This window comes from Neophocaena asiaeorientalis, unplaced genomic scaffold (genome assembly GCF_003031525.2).
Source record: "Neophocaena asiaeorientalis asiaeorientalis breed wild unplaced genomic scaffold, Neophocaena_asiaeorientalis_V1.1 scaffold43, whole genome shotgun sequence".
Taxonomy (NCBI): Eukaryota; Metazoa; Chordata; class Mammalia; order Artiodactyla; family Phocoenidae; genus Neophocaena; species Neophocaena asiaeorientalis.
The window spans coordinates 6,009,431-6,027,584 of record NW_020173674.1 but is presented as its reverse complement, the minus strand read 5'-3'; the positions used below and the strand labels follow the sequence as shown (position 1 = coordinate 6,027,584).

Below are 18,154 nucleotides of genomic sequence, written 5' to 3'. Positions count from 1 at the left end.
TGGGCTTAATAACCACAGTCCCTCTGCCTCTGTCCTCCCTGTCGAGGGCCACCTCTTGACTTTAGAGGCAAAGAAAACTGGATTCAAAGCCATACAGTTCCTGAGGGCCCTATCCTTCTCCTCAGGGTCAGAGTGAAGGACCATAGCAGACATATTTCTGTTTGTGGCCTGTCCCCCTCCCTTCACTGTGGCCAGCTGGAACCAAAATGGACACCTGACCCACACAGGGCCTTGCTTTCCCAGAGAAATCAAAGTGGATCCAGCTTTAGTTTCTCCCTGGGGTTGGATCTATAACATGGGAATATGGGAACTGTGGGTGGGCCTCTTCTCCCTGCATTACGGACCGAGTATCAGAAAAAGCTCATCAGCTGAGGAGGAAGAATGAGGTAGACGCACACGGAGAACCTAAGAGTCGCAGGAGAATGCCAGATGCTCCGGAGTCCGCACTCTGGGCCTTTCCTGAGGCCAGCGACCTCCTGATCTGGGAGTCAAGAGACCATGCCCCCACCAATGCATCATCACCCACTTTCTAAAAAAAAATTAATGTGGCTTGAGTTGATTTCCTTACTCGCAAGTAAAAGACTCTTAATTAATCGAGTAAATAAAGTGTTTGGCACAGGGCCTGGCACAGGGTAAGTTAAGGGAACAGTGCCTGTGATTCTGAGGCCAAATGCAGCCCCCTGGAGGCAGACCCAGCCAGGCTTCGCTCTCACAGGGATGGCCAACGTCCAAGGACATCAAATTCCTTGGGGAACTGGGGCCGGGAATTCTGGGGTTTCGCAATCATCTGTTGTGCCCCCTGCCCCCACTGGACTGTGTCATGCTTGCTCATCCATGACGAAGCTGCTTTTGTGACATGGTAGGCTGGCAGAGTGCAAACTTTGCCCCTTACACTGCCCGCTTGGAACAAGGTGGGTGGATTTACAGCCAGCTGGCCTTGGCTTAGAGGCACCTGGCTCTGCTCCCATTCACCAGGCCGTCTGTTTCCCTCTCAAGACTGCTGGCTCTGTCTCTAGCCCTGCTCTTTTCTCGCCAAACCTATGCTGGTTGCTTTCCAGCTCCCCTTGGTTCCTGGGGAACCAAGTCCTTTTAAGCCTGGGGCCCAGGCTGTGTTTCTCCACCTCAGAATCATTGCAGGAACTCCCCTTGGACTCTGCTCACAGCCAACTCCTGACCTCCTCTCACCTTCATTCTGGAATTCTAGCTGAATTTAACCCATTTATGGCTAAACCGCTCACCATCCCCTGCCACTCTTTTTCTACTCCTAAAGGATCAGTATCCCCATTAACTTTTCTCTCTTCTAAACTCTTAGCCGTGTGGTTTTCAAACTTCGTTCTTAAATCACAGAACACTGTTCAAATACCTTGAAACCCTATCTGTAAAGCAGAAGTAGAACTACAGCCAAAGATGCTTAGCTCTAACTAAGCTTCCCAAAAACCCTGGGGCTTCAAGGAGCACAGGTGGAAAATCTTCGCCAAATTCAGACATTTTCGTGTTCTCTCTCAACTTCTGCCATGTCCACCAACCATCTGTACTATCATTTACCAAATACTATTCTTTAAATTAATTCACTTTTAAACTTAAAAAGGAAAATTTAGGGCTTCCCTGGTGGCGCAGTGGTTGAGAGTCCGCCTGCCGATTCAGGGGACACGGGTTTGTGCCCTGGCCCAGGAAGATCCCACATGCCGCAGAGCGGCTGGGCCCGGGACCCATGGCCGCTGAGCTTGCGCTTCCGGAGCCTGTGCTCCGCAACAGGAGAGGCCACAACAGTGAGAGGCCCGCGTACCACAAAAGAAAAAAAAAGGAAAATTTAATCATATTAGCTAACACCTGTATAATGATGATTAAGTGCCAGACTCTATTCTGAACACTTCACATGCAGTAATTCATTGAATCCTCATGACAATACTACAAGGTAGGTTCTGTTTTTGTTTTTGTTTTTTTCTTGGCCATGCCACGTGGCTCGTGGGATCTTAGTTGGCAGTGAAAGCTCGAGTCCTAACTACTGGACTGCCAGGGAATTCCCAGTAGGTTCTGTTATTATCCTATGTCACAGATGAGAAAAGCGGAACACAGGGTGATTATGTAACTTGCCCAAGATCACACAGCTAGTTACTTGGCCAAGTCTAGATTCAGACCCAGGTGGTCTGGTTCTAAGTCTATATTGGTTCTCAATGTAAAGTATGAGTCATTTGCCATAAGTAGAAGTTTGCAGGGACTTTCCTGGTGGTCCGGTGGTTAAGACTTGGTGCTTCCACTGCGGGGGGCAGGGGTTCGATCCCTGGTTGGGGAACTAAGATCCCACAAGCCGTGCGGCTCAGCCAAAAAAAAAAAAAAGAAAAAAAACTGTTCCACAAATTGCTCAAAATCATGTGTAACTCCAAGGATTTTTGCACTGTGTCTCAGGGAACCCAGATACTTTCTTTTGCCCCCTGTTCTCTCAGCTGCCCTTTAGCATCTTTCCTCTGCCGCAGCTGCTTTCTCAGTGGCTCCCAGTGCCCAGCCTCATAATCCATGTCTTGGAAACCTGCTATCTCTTCTGCCCTCTTCCCCCTGGGTTTTCACCTTCTGGCATTGCATTCTCAGTTCTGCCTGGGGTTCCACATTGTGGGTTTGTAGAGCTGCTCCTTTTTCCCAAGCGGGAGATCTCCCCAGATGAATCCTGGTAGAGGGGCCCAGTTGGAGTCACTCTTCAGAGCCGTGGCAGAGCCTCGGCTCAAGGACTCCTGGCCACAGGTGGGGTCCTTGGAAGAGGTGGGGGCCATTATGCGAAGGTAAGTGAAATTCTGGCTTCTGAAAAGCCTTCTCTCTGTTCCTCCTCTGTCTTCTCTGCTTTACCACTACAGTGGCTCTCAAGTGGGGGCCCTTGTCATCCCTGACCAGAGGCTTGAGCAACACCTGGAAATGTTTGAAATGCAAATTCTGGAGCTTCATTCCAGACTTACTGAATCAGACACTTGGTGAGTGAAGCCTAGGAATCTGTTTTAAAAGCCTTTGCGGGGGTGGGGAGGGATAAACTGGGAGGTTGGGATTGACATACACACACTACTATATATAAAATAGAAAACTAATAAGGACCTACTGTATAGCACAGGGAACTCTACTCAGTGCTCTGTCATGACCTATATGGGAAAAGAATCTAAAAAAGAGTGGATATATGTATATGTATAACTGATTCACTTTGCTGTACAGCAGAAACTAATGCAACGTTGTAAATCAAATGTACTCCAATAAAAAATTTTTTTAAAAAAAGGCTTGTAGGTGATTTTGAGGCATACTAAAGTTTGAGAACTACTAGTCTCATGTTTTAAAACTGGTTAGGGGGACTTCCCTGGTGGCGCACTGGTTAAGAATCCGCCTGCCAATGCAGGGGACACAGGTTCGAGCCCTGGTCTGGGAAGATCCCACATGCCAAGGAGCGACTAAGTCCATGGGCCACAACTACTGAGCCCGTGTGCCACAACTACTGAAGCCCGCACGCCTACAGCCCATGCTCTGCAACAAGAGAAGCCACTGTAACGAGAAGCCTGTGCACCGCAACCAAGAGTAGCCCCCGCTCACTGCAACCAGAGAAAGCCGGTGGGCAGCAATGAAGACCCAACGCGGCCAAAAAAAAAAACAAAACTAGGGACTTCCCTGGTGGTCCAGTGGTTAAGACTCCAGGCTTCCACTTCAGGGGGCACAAGTTCATTCCCTGGTTGGGGAACTAAGATCCCCCAAGCTGCGGGTCACGGCCAAAGAACAAAACGAAAAAAACAACAACAAAAAAACTGGAGCTATGTGTTTTAGGAGTAGAGTCAGAACTATCCTCCAGCCCCCAAAATCTTCCCCTCTAATTTAAATACATATATGTCACCTACTTCCAAAAAGGACTTGAGGTATCTTAGCCAGAGACAGAGAGAGAGAGAGAGAGAGAGAGGAGATTATACCTAAAAACCCTGGTGATGGAAAGCACCATAACAGAGAGAGGGCTGAGCTTTAAGGCCAAGAGGAAAGTGCTCTGGGTTCCCTTGGTCTAATTGCCTAATAATACCGCTAAAAATTTCAGCAGGAGAGAATCCTGTCACTGTGTCTATGATGCATGTTAGTGGTATTGGTGCACCTGAAGAGACTGTGATTACTTCTTTTTTTAAAGTTACTGTGATAGGCTCATAATGCCTCCCCTACCACACACAAATTATCAGGTCCTAATCTCTGGAAGCTGTAAATATTCCTTATCTGGGAAAAAGGGTCTTGGCAGATATGATTGAGTTACAGATTTTTAGATGAGATTATCCTGGATTACCTCAATGGGCCCTAAATGCAAGCACAGGTATTCTTACAAGAAGAAGGCCCAGGAGGTCCCCCCCCAAACCCCCGGCACCACGGGGCATACGGGATCTTAATTCCCCGACCAGGGATGAACCTGTGTCCCCTGCAGTGGAAGCATGGAGTCTTAACCACTGGACCGCCAGAGAAGTCCGGAAAGAAGTTTAATGATGTTGACCTTGGAGACTAGAGTGACGCGGCCACAAGCCTAGGGATGCCGGGCGACCACCAGAAGCTAGCTGGCAGGGACAGTTTATCTCTTAGAGTCTCTGGAGGGCACAAGGCCCTGCTGACACGTTGATTTCAGCCCAGTGCTACTAATTTGGGCTTCTAGCCTCCAGAACTGTGAGAGAATAACTTTCTGTTGTTTTAAGCCACCCAGTTTTTTGGTGATCTGTCACAGCAGCCACAGGAAACGAATACAGTTACTATTCAATTGTATTAAAGTAACCTACTTAAAGCCTAGCTTTCCTTAAGGCTTTAACTTTACAATGTTTATTGTTCTATCTATAAATCTAGTAAGATAAGAGTTATTATCTTTACCTTTTCTTTGATAAACTCTGGTTGGCTACATTGGACTCCTTTAAATAATCATACCCATCTGCAACTTAAATTCCTTCAAACTTTAAAGAATTGTATTTGTATATTTAATATGTTTAATTTTCTTAAATACCACAGATTCCTAGCCTAAATGTCAACTTCTCAACATACTTCCTAAGTCTTTTTTTCTTTTAAAAATATTCTATTATGTGGGTCCCTATCCTTTTTTTTTTTTTTTCTTTGGTACGCGGGCCTCTCACTGTTGTGGCCTCTCCCACTGTGGAGCACAGGCTCCGGATGCGCAGGCTCAGCGGGCATGGCTCACGGGCCTAGCTGCTCCGCGGCATGTGGGATCCTCCCGGACCGGGGCACGAACCCGTGTCCCCTGCATCGGCAGGCGGACTCTCAACCACTGCACCACCAGAGAAGCCCCTAAAGTCAATTTTTGAAAGTGCTTTATTTTGAAATTATTTTAGATTAACGAAAAAAAGGTGCGATGTGGATAAATCTTGAAAACATTAAGCTAAGTGAAAGAAGCCAGACATGTGAGCCATATATTTGTATTGTTCCATTTATATAAAATGTCTTGAATAGGCAAATCCAGAGCCAGAAAAATTAGTGGTCACCAGGGTATGAGTGAAGGGGAGAATGGGGAGTGACAGCTAATAAGTACAGGGTTTCTTTTTGGGGGTGATTAATTAAAATGTTCTGGACTTAGTGTGGTGATGGTTGCACCACCCTGTGAATATACTAAAACTACTGAGTTATACACTAAAGAGGTGAATTTTATGTTGTATGAATTATATCTCTTTTTTTTTTTGGCTGTGCTGCATGACTTGGATCTTAGTTCACTGAGCAGGGATTGAACCCTGGCCCTCAGCAGTGAAAGCGTGGAGCCCTAAGCACTGGACCGCCAGAGAATTCCCTATATCTCAATATTAAAAAATCATTTACATTAAAAAAGCAGTAGAGGGCTTCCCTGGTGGTGCAGTGGTTAAGAATCCGCCTGCCAATGCAGGGGACACTGGTTTGAGCCCTGGTCTGGGAAGATCCCACATGCTGCTGAACAACTAAGCCTGTGCGCCACAACTGCTTAGCCTGCGCCCTAGAGCCCGCGAGCCACAACTACTGAGCCCGTGTGCCACAACTACTGAAGCCCACGCGCCTAGAGCCCGTGCTCTGCAACAAGAGAAGCCACCGAGATGAGAAGCCAGGGCACCACAACAGAGTAGCCCCTGCTCGCCGCAACTAGAGAAAACTCGCGCACGGCAACGAAGACCCAACGCAAAAAAAATAAAGTACTTTGAAAATTAATAAATTTTTATTTATTTTATTTTTTAAAATTAATTAATTTATTTATTTTTGGCTGCGTGGCTCACGGGCTCTAGAGCACAGGCTAAATAGCTATGGCGCATGGGCTCAGTTGCTCCATGGCATGTGGGATCTTCCCAGACTAGGGCTTAACCCCGTGGCCCCTGCATTGGCAGGCGGATTCTTAACCACTGCACCACCAGAGAAGTCCTAATTTTTTTTTTTTCCTAAAATTTGATTTTTATCTAAGTAACATAGGTACACAACTTAAAAAGTCAAATAGTACTACTATGCTTATAATGAAAAAGAGCAATTTCTGTCCCATCTCTTCCCAAATCCACTTTCTAGAGGTAAGAGATTTCAACTCCTTTAGCCATTTCTTCTGGAATTTACCTCCGTATTTTTAGACAACATGACTGTATTGCTTTTTTTAAAAATTTTTAAAAATTTATTTATTTATTTTTGGCTGCATTGGGTCTTCGTTGTTGCACGCGAGCTTTCTCTAGTTGCGGTAAGCGGGGGCTACTCTTCGTTGCGGTGTGTGGGCTTCTCTTACTGCATAGCACGGGCTCTAGGCGCGCAGACTTCAGTAGTTGTGGCACACAGGCTCAGTAGTTGTGGCTCGTGGGCTCTAGAGCGCAGGCTCAGTAGTTGTGGCACACGGGCTTAGTTGCTCCGCAGCATGTGGGATCTTCCCGGACCAGGGATTGAACCTGTGTCCTCTGCATTGGCAGGCGGATTCTTAACCTGCGCTACCAAGGAAGTCCCAACTGTATTGTTTTTTCTTTTTTAAGGTGTGAAACTGGTCTTTTTAAAAATATTTATTTATTTGGTTCTGCTGGGTTTTATTTGCAGCAGGCGGGCTCCTTAGTTGCGGCATGCAAACTTAGTTGCGGCATGCATGTGTGATCTAGTTCCCTGTCGAGGGATTCAACCCGGGCCCCCTGTCTTTTTTTTTTTTTGGCTGCGTTGGGTCTTCATTGTTGCATGCTGGCTTTCTCTAGTTGCGGTGAGCAGAGGTTACTCTTGGTTGCCATGCTTGGGCTTCTCATTGCAGTGGCTTCTCTTGTCACAGAGCATGGGCTCTTGGTGTGCTGGCTCAGTAGTTGTGGCATGTGGGCTCAGTAGCTGTGGTGCACAGGCTTAGTTGCTCCATGGCACGTGGGATCTTCCTGGCAGGGCTTGAGCCCGTGTCCCCTGCCTTGGCAGGCTGATTCTTAACCCTGCACCACCAGGGAAGTCCCCCTGGTCTTTTTTTTTTAATATAAATACTTTTTAAATTTTATTTTTATACAGTTTTTAAAGGTTATACTCTGTCGACTGAAAAAATAAAATAAAAACGCACAATCTGAAAGTTGAGAGTTATGTTTTTCCTTTTTTTTTTGGCCGCACCACGAGGCTTGTGGGATCTTAGTTCCCCGACCAGGGATCAAAACCACACCCTTAGCAATGAAAGCTGGAGTCTTAACCACTGGATCGCCAGGAATTCCTGAGAGTTATATTTTATTCGGCAGACATTCTTAGGACTTCAAGCCCATGAGATAGCATCTCAAATAACTCTGAGACTGCTCCAAAGAGAAAAGGGGAAGAGCCAGGATATATAGGAGTTTTTGCAACAGAACCAATGTAGTCAGAACCTCAAAAGATTACTTGATAATAAAAGAAAACCAGATATCTCAAGTTAAGAAATTTACCACTTTTCTATGTATGGGAAGATGCAAGAGTCTGGGCTCACTGAAACGGGGGTAATGTGATGGCTGATGGCTGTGAAATCCTTTGTTTACTGATATGACAGGCAATAATTTAGTTCTCAACTCCATTTAAAGTTATTACAAAATATTGGCTATATTCCCTGTGTTATACACTACATCCTTGTAGCCTGTCTTACGCCCAATAGTTTGTACCTCCCACTTCCCCAGCCCTGTACTGCCCCTCCCCCCTCCCCACTGGTAACCACTAGCTTGTTCTCTGTATCTGTGAGTCTGCTTCTCTTCTGTTATATTAACTAGTTTGTTGTATTTTTTAGATTCCACATATAAGTGATAGCATACAGTATTCATCTTTCTCTGACTTATTTCTTAGTATGATGCCCTCCAAGTCCATCCATGTTGCTGCAAATGGCAAAATTTTGTTCTTTTTTATGGCTCAGTAGTATCCCATTGTACATATATATCGTGTCTTCTTTATCCATTCATCTGTTGAAGGACACGTAGGTTGCTTCCATATCTTGGCAATAGTAAATAATGCTGCTGTGAACATTGGGGTGCGTGTATCTTTTCCAAGTAGTGTTTTTGTTTTTTTCCAATATGTACCCAGGAGTGGAATTGCTAGGTCATGAGGTAGTTCTATTTTTAATTTTTTGAGAAACCTCCATACTGTTCTTTACAGTGGCTGCACCAAATTACATTCCCACCACCCATCTGGACTGCCAGGGAATTCCCTGTGTTCTTTCTGATGCTATCCATTCTGACAGGTGTGAGGTGATAAATCAAGGTGATTTGATTTGCATTTCCCTGATGATTAGCAAATCAATTTATCGCTAATCACCAGGGAAATGTACTGCTTTTTCTTACTTGCAGTTTTGATACTGTCTGTTGAATTCTATATTAGGATGAATTCTGCTGCAAGTAGCAAGAGTCCTAATAGGGGTCAAAGCAATTAAGACATTTAATTATCTCGTAAGATAAGCAGTCTGGAGGTTTGAGGATTCAGAGCCGGTCCAGTGGCTCAGTGGTGTCAGGACACTGTGTCACCCTGACCTGTACATTTCTCTTAGCACCCCCCTCCCATTTTGGTTGCAGGGTGACTGCTACCACAGCCCCAAGTCTCCGCTTTTCGCACCCTTACATAGGACAGGGTGGAGAGCAGGAAGGAAGGGGGTCGAAAGGGGAAAAGTTTGGAACAAGATAATATGAGTTCATGCTGTGAAAATATCTTCATTTGTTAAAAAAACAATTTACAACTCTATTCGTTTCCTGTAGCTGCTGTAACAAATTACCAAAAACTGGGTGGCTTAAAAGAGATCATTATTCTCTTACAGTTTTGGAAGCCAGAAGTCAAAAATTAGTACTACTGGGCTGAAATCAAGGTGTCAGCAGGGCCACAGTTTCTCTGGAGGCTCTAGGGAAAAATCCTTGCCATTCCTTGCCTCTTCCAGCTTCTGATGACTGCTGGCATTCCTTGGCTCACGGCCAATCGCTCCAACTTTCAAGGCCAGCATCTTTAAAACTCTCCCCGCTCTGTCTTCCCATCACCTTCTCCTTCTGTGTATTTGTGCCAAGTCTCCCTCTGTCTCCCTCTTATGAGGATACAGGTACTTGCATTTAGGGCCTAAGCAAGTAATCGAGGATAATCTCCCCATCTCAAGATCCTTAAATTCATCACATCTGAAAAGACCCTTTTTCCAAATATGGTAATATTTACAGGTTCTAGGGATTAGGAACTGATATCTTTGGCCTACTACAGTCACCAACTAAACCAAAAAGTTTTTGGTTTGTTAGTATAATTAACTGAGATGTCCTTGTAGGTGAAAAATGTGTTTATAATTAGAACCTAATTTATTTTATCATTTATTATTTTACTTATAAACAATGAAGTATTCTTGATGCAGCCTTAATGGATACTCTGAGTCTCTGATCTTTTTTTTTTTTAATTAATTAATTTATTGGCTGCATTGGGTCTCCGTTGCTGCGTGCGAGTTTTCTCTAGTTGCGGTGAGCGGGGGCTACTCTTTGTTGCAGTACGCAGGCTTCTTATTGCAGTTGCTTCTCTTGTTGTGGAGCACAAGCTCTAGGCGTGCAGGTTTCAGTAGCTGTGGCACGCGGGCTCTAGAACACAGGCTCAGTAGTTGTGGCGCACGGACTTAGTTGCTTCGCAGCATGTGGGATCTTCCCAGACCGGGGCTCAAACCCGTGTTCCCTGCATTGGCAGGCGGATTCTTAATCACTGCGCCACCGGGGAAGTCCCTGAGTCTCTGATCTTTAAAGGGTTTGGGTCAGCCTGGCCTGGCTCATCCTGAAGAATCCTCGGCAGCTCTGACACTATTTGTTGATGGATATTTCTGAGCTTGATCTTCCTGCTAATCCTCATTCCTCACACTTGGCTCTGAAAAATATAGGGCTATTTAAAAAAATCACATGTATCCCCAACGTTGAAGTTTCGCTTTTCCAAAGGATGTCTCTTCAGGATCTAAAGGCCATTTCAAGAAGAGGGCTAAACCTGCGCTAGCCAAGATGGCAGCCATTGGCCACATGTGGCTACATACTGAACACTGGAAATGTGGCCCGTCCAAATTGAGATGTGCTGTAAGTGTACAATACACAATGTATTTCAAAGACTTAGTTGAAGGAAAAGAATGTAAAATATCTTAACAAGAATTTTTATATTGATAACATGAAGAAAGAATATTTTTTTAGAAACATTGGGTTAAATAAGATATATTGTTAAAGTTAATTTTACCTGTTTCTTTTTATTTTTTAAAGTGGATACCAGAAAAATTAAAAGCACATATGGGTTTCACATTATATTTCTATTGCAGTGTTCTGACTCTAAACCCAGGATTTTTTGGAACAAACATGGAACTGCCACCACGAATCCTTTTAAAAGACTATGTGCCCTGGGTGTCCAGAGGCCTGCTGATACCCTGCTCTGAGAATAGTGCCAGCAGTTTGGATTTGTGAATATATCAGAGTGGTATCAAAATGGTGCCCCTCTTTTCCTCCTTATAGTGTACTTTTTTAAATTATAAAAGAATTAGATGCTCATTGTTGAAAGTCTAATGATACAGAAAAGCATAAAAAAATTAACCCCCATCTCATCCCATTGAGGTATCCGATATTACTTTTCTTTGCTGAAAAAATGTATGCATATTATATTGAGGGTTTTTTCACCTACAGCTTAGAAAGATGTAATGTTATATAATTACATTTTTTCCCTCTTAAATTATGGTCACCCTTCCATGTCAATAGATTCTGACCTATTTTTATTTTTAGATGTTTTTTTTTGGCCTCGGGGCATGTGGGATCTTAGTTCCCTGACCACGGATGGAACCTGTGCCCCCTGCAGTGGTAGTGCAGAGTCTTAACCACTGGACCGCCAGGGAAGTCCCCTGACCTATTTCTAATAGCAACATAATATTCCATCATAAGTCAATATTTCCTTATTTATAGACATTCAGGTTGCTTCCACTGCTTGCTACTACGAACAATGCAACAATAAATAAATTTATACCAACATCCTTATTGATGAGTTTTCTGTAGGCTAGATTTCCAAAGCAGGATTACTATATTAAAGGCTCACTACATTTATTTATTTAATAATGATTTATTTGGCTGCATTGGGTCTTCATTGCTGTGCAGGCTTTCTCTAGTTATGGTGAGTGGGGCCTACTCTTTGTTGTGGTGCATGGGCTTCTCATTGTGCTGGCTTCTCTTGCTGTGGAGCACAGGCTCTAGGCATGTGGGCTTCAGTAGCTGTGGCTCACGGGCTTAGTTGCTCCATGGCATGTGGGATTTTCCCAGACCAGGGATCGAACCCATCTCCCCTGCACTGGGAGGCGGATTCTTAACCACTGCACCACCAGGGAAATCCCAGCTCACTACATTTAAAGTTTTGATATTGGCAGAATACTTACCAAGAAGGATGTAGCGTTCACACTACATATGTAGTTCATAGATACAATCTGTAAGTGTAATTTCCTCACACCCTTACCACCAACAGATATAAATCTTCTGAATTTTTTGCACATCTGAGGGGCGAAAACGTTCTCATTCTCTCAGGAAATTGCATTTCCCTGACGAGCAATGAAGTTTCTTGTTTATTGCCTATTTGTACTTTTTTTCCTATAAAATTACCAGTTAGCACCCTTGGCATATTTATCTCATCTTTTTTTCCTATCAATTTGTAGGAGTTCTTTGTACAGTATAGATATTAACTCTTTAGACTCACAAATTTGTATCTTCAGTCCAGACCTCTGCCCTGAACTCCAGACACATATCGAATTGTCCATTGGTATCTCCACTTGATGACTTAGAGGCATCTCAAACTTATTATGTCCAGGGAACTCCCTGGCAGTCCAGTGGTTAGGACTCCATGCTTTCACTTCTGTGGGCCTGGGTTTGATTCCTGGTCGGGGAGCTAAGATCCCACAGGCGGCGATGCATGGCCAAAAACAAAGACAAACAAAAAACCAAAAAAACAAATTATGTCCTGGTCATCCACAATGTTCCCTATCTCAATAAATGGCAACTCCATGTTTCCATTTACCTGGAGTCATCTTTGACTTTTCTCACAACTCACATCCGATCGCACATTCTGTTGGCTCTACCTTCAAACTACTATATCCAAATCTGAGCACTTCCCCTGAATTCTGCTGCAGCCACCCTGATCCATGTCACCATCATCTCTTTCCTGGATTTTTTTTTTGGCCGTGCTGCATAAGGGATCTTAGTTTCCCGACCAGGGATTGAACCCAAGCCTGCTGCAGGGGAAGTGCGGAGTCCTAACCACTGGACCTCCAGGGTAGTCCCTCTCTCCTGGATTTTTGCCATAGTGATAACTGTTCTGAGCAAATGACTGTTTTCTCTTTGTTTGTTTTTTTTTTTCTCTTTGTTTTTACCCATCTCAATAGCAGCCAGAATGATACTTATAAAACTATGAAAGATAAGTCATATCAGATGAACCCCTCTGCTCTCTAGACTTCCGGTCTAAGAGTGAAAGCCAAAATTACTTCAATGGCCCACAAGGTTCTACACCTCCTCCCCATCCTTACGCTCTATTATTCACTCTGTTCCCCCCTCCAGCCATACTAGCTTGTGATTCCTTGAACAGACATGCTGCTGCCCCAGGACTTCCTGACATGTACTTTCACGCTGGAATTATTCCCCCCAGAGGATGGCTTGTCTGCTCCCTCAGTTACTGCAAGTCTTTATCACTACCTAGCAGGCTAAATGTTTTACTTGTTATTATCTGTCTCTCCCCACCATAATATAAGCTCCAAGGTCGGGATTTTTGTCACTTTTTGTTTACTGCTTTATCCTTGGTCCTGCCCCACAGGGTAGGTTCTCAATAAAATTTGTAGCATGAACTTGTAAGCAAACATTTCCCTGAACTTGTCACATGTTCTTGTTTTTGACGTCTTCTGCCATGCAAAATCTTTTTATTTACAAACGTACAACCGTCAGTTTTGAAGTTTTTCTTTTTTTATTTAAAGGCTCAATTTTTACCCTCTCAAGGACCGTTCTTTTGACTTAATTTCCTATTTTATTAAACTTTCTATTGTGGAAATTTTCAAACATACACAGAGATATATATCTCATTCCTCGTTTGGAAAGTCCATAAAAGGGAGAGGCTCTTACTGATTTTTCAACTTCTCCAGCCTCTGCCAGGACCTCAGCAACCTCAGGGAATGCGTTTCCAAAGAATAAATTAACGGCAAGAGGGTTTCTCCAGGGCAAATGCCTCTCAGGGTCCCCTCAGACCACAAGCGGCAGTCCTGGGAGTCGTTTGCTGAAGGAAGGCGTCTGTCCCGTTTTCTCCCGCCAGGCTGGGCCTTCCCGTGGACACTCGCTGCCACCTCTAGGCGCGTGTTTGGCCTAGGTTGCCAGAATGGGAGAGGCTCTGACTTCCGACTGAACAAAGTTTTTTCTTGGGGCCAGCCGATCCCGGCCCCACCCAGGCCAGAGGCCGCCTCACTGACTAGGCCTCGCTGCAGCCACTGCGCTCCTCGCACGCGGATCCCCCTCTCCAGCCCTTCTTCCCCCTCCCCCCGGCAGTGGCGGTTGGTCGCGCGCAGTCGTCCCTCTCCCACCCCCTCCGCTAACGAGCGGGCTCCAGGCCCTCTGGGATTGGCTGCGCCTGAGTGCATTTTCTCTCAGCCTCTCTGATTGGCTGCAGGGCACGCGGGATCTGGGCTCCGATTGGCTAGGTCAGAGCGCCTGCGCGGCGGGGTTCTCGGTCGCCAGCCATTCCTGGGGAGGACTGCCGGCGGGTCAGACGTTTCGCCTGTCGCTGGAGGAGAGGTCCAGGCTCTCCGGGAAGGCGGCTGCGGCGGCAAAATGAAGATATTCGTGGGAAACGTCGATGGGGCGGATACGACGCCGGAGGAGCTGGCAGCTCTCTTTGCGCCCTACGGCACGGTCATGAGCTGCGCCGTCATGAAACAGTTCGCCTTCGTGCACATGCGCGAGAACGCGGGCGCGCTGCGCGCCATCGAGGCCCTGCATGGCCACGAGCTGCGGCCGGGGCGCGCGCTCGTGGTGGAGATGTCGCGCCCACGGCCTCTTAACACTTGGAAGATATTCGTGGGCAATGTATCGGCTGCGTGCACGAGCCAGGAATTGCGCAGCCTCTTCGAGCGCCGCGGACGCGTCATCGAGTGTGACGTGGTGAAAGGTAATGTGGAGGCGGGCGCGCGGGCGCGGGCGCGCTCGGGGCACTCTGCTTGTTAGCCACGCCCCTTTCCCGGGGGTCGGTCACTGCGCGGTTGGCGGTGGGGGCTGGGAGAAGTCCGCGGGAGTGAGGCCGGAGGTGTTGGGGGCGCGTTGGGTAGAGCCACCCTCCTCCCGTGCGGTCCAGGCACCATTAACCAAATGGGAGGAAGCGGCTCTGGGTGGGTGCGGCGGCCACTGCGAGCCGAGCTACGGGGCCGGGGACGCGCCTGAGAGACTTGGGAGGGTACCGGGGGCGCGCCTTCCACTGGGCTCCTGGGCCTGGCACCGAACGGAAATTGGGAAGTGACGGGCAGAAGCCGGATCATGGAGCGGGGAAGATTTCGCCACTTCCCCACTTACTCTTCAGAAGTCTGTCAGAGCAAGGGAAAAGGGAAAAGGTGGGGGCTGAACCCCACCTCCCCCAAGGCCACCGTCGTGTTCCCTCTCGATGAATGCTCCCGAGCGGAAGGTAACGGGGCCCTTGGAAGTTTCTTGGGCTGGGATCTTTTAGTATTGTGTGGCGTGGGTCTACTGATGGGTATAGTTACTCGTGGGTACAGGAGGGGCCCCTTCCTAACCACTTTGGCCTTTCAGTGTTGTTAGGTGGGTTAGGCGTGGCAATTCTGTGCTTTCCAACTCCCTCAAACTTTTTTTTTTTCCCTTTGGGATCGATTTTACATCTATAAACTGGAAACCCCGACTTTTCGCATGTGGACGAAGGCTTGTTTTATGAAACGGCCTCTTCTGAGCAGCTAACTCGTCAAGCCGGTGCCCTAGGGCGGTATCCTTTTAGAAACTTGGTGATTTTGCAAGGGGGCACACTCTGAGGGGGACGTGGGGACTTATAGTCATCTTTGCTTGAGTAGTCTAATTGTCAGGGTAGATCCCTAGTTTGCCTTCGAGAAGAATATATCACTATAATTTAGGCCTGACCTCCTTTTTGGGACTTAGTTGACTTTTTTCATAGTCTGGGTTCTTATCCCTAAGCTCTTTTTCTTTTTTGTTGGCAAGATTTGGAGGTATAGCCCTTGTGTATGTGGCCAGTTTCTGTTCCACTTGGGAACAGATCAGAGTTAACTTTGCCTTGCTATCTTCAGGGATGCAACCTGGGAGTGAGTATCTGATCCCTTGCTCCTGGTGTTGGATTCATAGCTGCTCATACCCTGTGTGAGAAGTTTTGAGGATAGTAAATACATTTGGGAGCAGGTGCTTATTCATTTCCACCAAGATACATCTTTTGGGTCATTCCTTATCCTTTCCGTAACTGGGGGAAGTGTGAGGGTTGTTGCAGTCTCCACCACTAGGAGTAATTCCTTCTTCTGCATTAATACTGCATTTTGTTTTCCTCAACTCAGGCTGTGCAAATTCATGACTATCTGGAATCAGGCTTTCCTGCTGGGTGCTCTGATGAGGCAGGCTGTATGGTGCATGAATTTTTGCTTTTATTTAGCGTGAAAGAGTGGGAAGGGCATCAGATTGGGCCCCTGGCCAGGAAATGTATATGACTCATTATGAGAGTTCTGTGTTTGACCTATTACATTTTTTTGTGTGGTTCTCAGGGTGGCTACTAGATTGGGAGTCTAGAAACTTGCATCTGAGGGGACAGTCTCTATGGAACTCATTGGTCAAGAAGCCTCCTTTGGGTTGGTAGAGAAAGCTAAAAATTTGCCTGAATTTGCTTGGGACTGACACCAAGTGACAGTGGGGGGGCGGTGGAGTGAAGTGCGTAACTGCATGTGGTTTTTAGAACTCTTGACTGTTTCTTTGTGAGAGTTAGAGTGAAAGTTTTGTGCATTTTGTCCCTTTGCGAACATTTGATTGGCAGAGATGCACTGATTTCCTTAGGGAGTGGTGGTTAGTTGTCGTTTGTAGTTATGCTGATATGTAAGAGAGTGCCTGATAATATTTTGAGGTAAGGGACTGTGGTAAAGATTTGAGGATCATATTCTCCACTGATGCCTTTCTAGTTGGAGTGAAGGAAAATGAAGTTTTTAAGTTGGGAATGTAGTAGAAGAGACTTGGCTCTGGCTCTATAAATAGCTTACTTATTTCTTGCTCTGGGAATGGGCACTTGATTGAGTCATCTTGTGTTGGTTGTCAGGTCTTTGAAAAGCACAGAAGCTTGGCATTGCACAGGACAGCCAGTTCCGTTTTATTTCACAGGGGGAATAATGTAGTTGCTTGGTTCCAGGAGCTTAGATATGATTTGTAGAGTAAAAATTTCCATAGCAACAGCAGATTGTAACCACTCTCCACAGCTACATTCTGTTGGGTGTTCAAGGATGAAGTTTGAGAGTTGCTGACAGCTTTAGGAACCATTTAGATTCCATGAGAAGTCTGAAGGGCAGAATAGGAAACTGTTTCCTCTCCTTTGTTGTGGGTGGCCATTCTTTCCTCCTACATACAGCTCTGTAGTTTCAAATTAGAATTTTTTACCCTTCTGAGAATAGGAAAACTCATTTTTCTGGATTCTCTTAACTTTGGTACTGGAGGAATTGTGAAGTCACCAGACCATTAGGATAGCTCTGTAAATCATTGCCTGCTAGTCCTTTTAAATGCGATGGATTTCCTTCAGGGGACACCGTTTCCTTGAACTACCTATCCAGGCAGGTGGGTCCCTGGAGTTTTCTAGATCTTTGGTTTTTCTTTATTGTCCTAGGAGTAGTTAGGTTCCTGGGCATCTTTGCAAGAGCTGGGTCAGGGTTTAGCTGCTCACTGTGATAAGGGTTAGTTAGCCCTCATGTGATGGAGTCAGCTGGACAACCTATTCACACTTCCCTCCAGTATCAGGCTTAGAAACTCTCTGATATAAATTGGATATAATTGTATCTGATGGCTTTCTTTTTATCAGCTATATAGCTTATCTGTGTGGTCAATTGAATTGTACACATGAAATCTCAATTTTCAAGTTTCACAAGTTGGTCTCTTAATAAAACCCAGCTAAGTAGGGAGTACATAATGTGACATCCTATTGCTCTTGTAAACCCATTGAAAGTTTTTGTTGGGTGTTTTTTCCTAGCTTATTCCAGTCCTAGGAATTTGTGGATAGGTTAACCAGGAATATAGTATGGTTCCTTAATATTCCCTCATAGTGCCTGAAAGTTTTTTAATTCCCTTTAATCTGCCTACACTCTTGCTTTCTGCTTGCCATTGCATTCTCCTGGTGGTAGGGTCAGCTCAGCCTTTGCTTTTAAAGAGATCTGGGACCACCAGCATTGATTTTTAGCTCGCTGAACCCAAACTGGAGGTGAGAGATGAGAGGACAGTTTTGATGCCCTGTGGCTAGGCCGAAAGGAACGCTTTTCGCCTTTCGCAATTGGAAGAATCAGGTTCTGGCCATAGAGGTGTAAAGACAGTTGTGATAGTTCATTTTGTTCCTTTATCATCTCTGGCTAGTTCCAAATTTGCATTTACAGGTGACATTGTATCTCTTGTGTTTTATTAGAGATGAAAGATCATATCTGTATGGAACTAAGCCTGTGGTTATTCCTAGGCTTGAATAATTATCATGATTTTTATCATTATATAGCTATTTATACTTTACAAGGCTTTTTTTTTTTTTTTTT

At 45.5% G+C, this 18,154-nt stretch overlaps 1 protein-coding gene across 4 annotated transcripts in view; it reads left to right on the top strand.

Annotated features, from left to right (window-relative positions):
* Positions 1-14,117: 14,117 nt before the first annotated feature.
* RBM14 (RNA binding motif protein 14) overlaps positions 14,118-18,154 on the top strand; it is a 15,940-nt gene continuing 11,903 nt past the window's right edge. For 3 of the 4 annotated variants that reach the window (XM_024748622.1, XM_024748621.1, XM_024748619.1), the window contains exon 1: positions 14,118-14,550. In XM_024748622.1, coding sequence (XP_024604390.1) covers positions 14,214-14,550 — 337 coding nt within the window. In that variant the 5' untranslated portion in view covers positions 14,118-14,213. The other variant, XM_024748620.1, reaches the window with a different exon arrangement.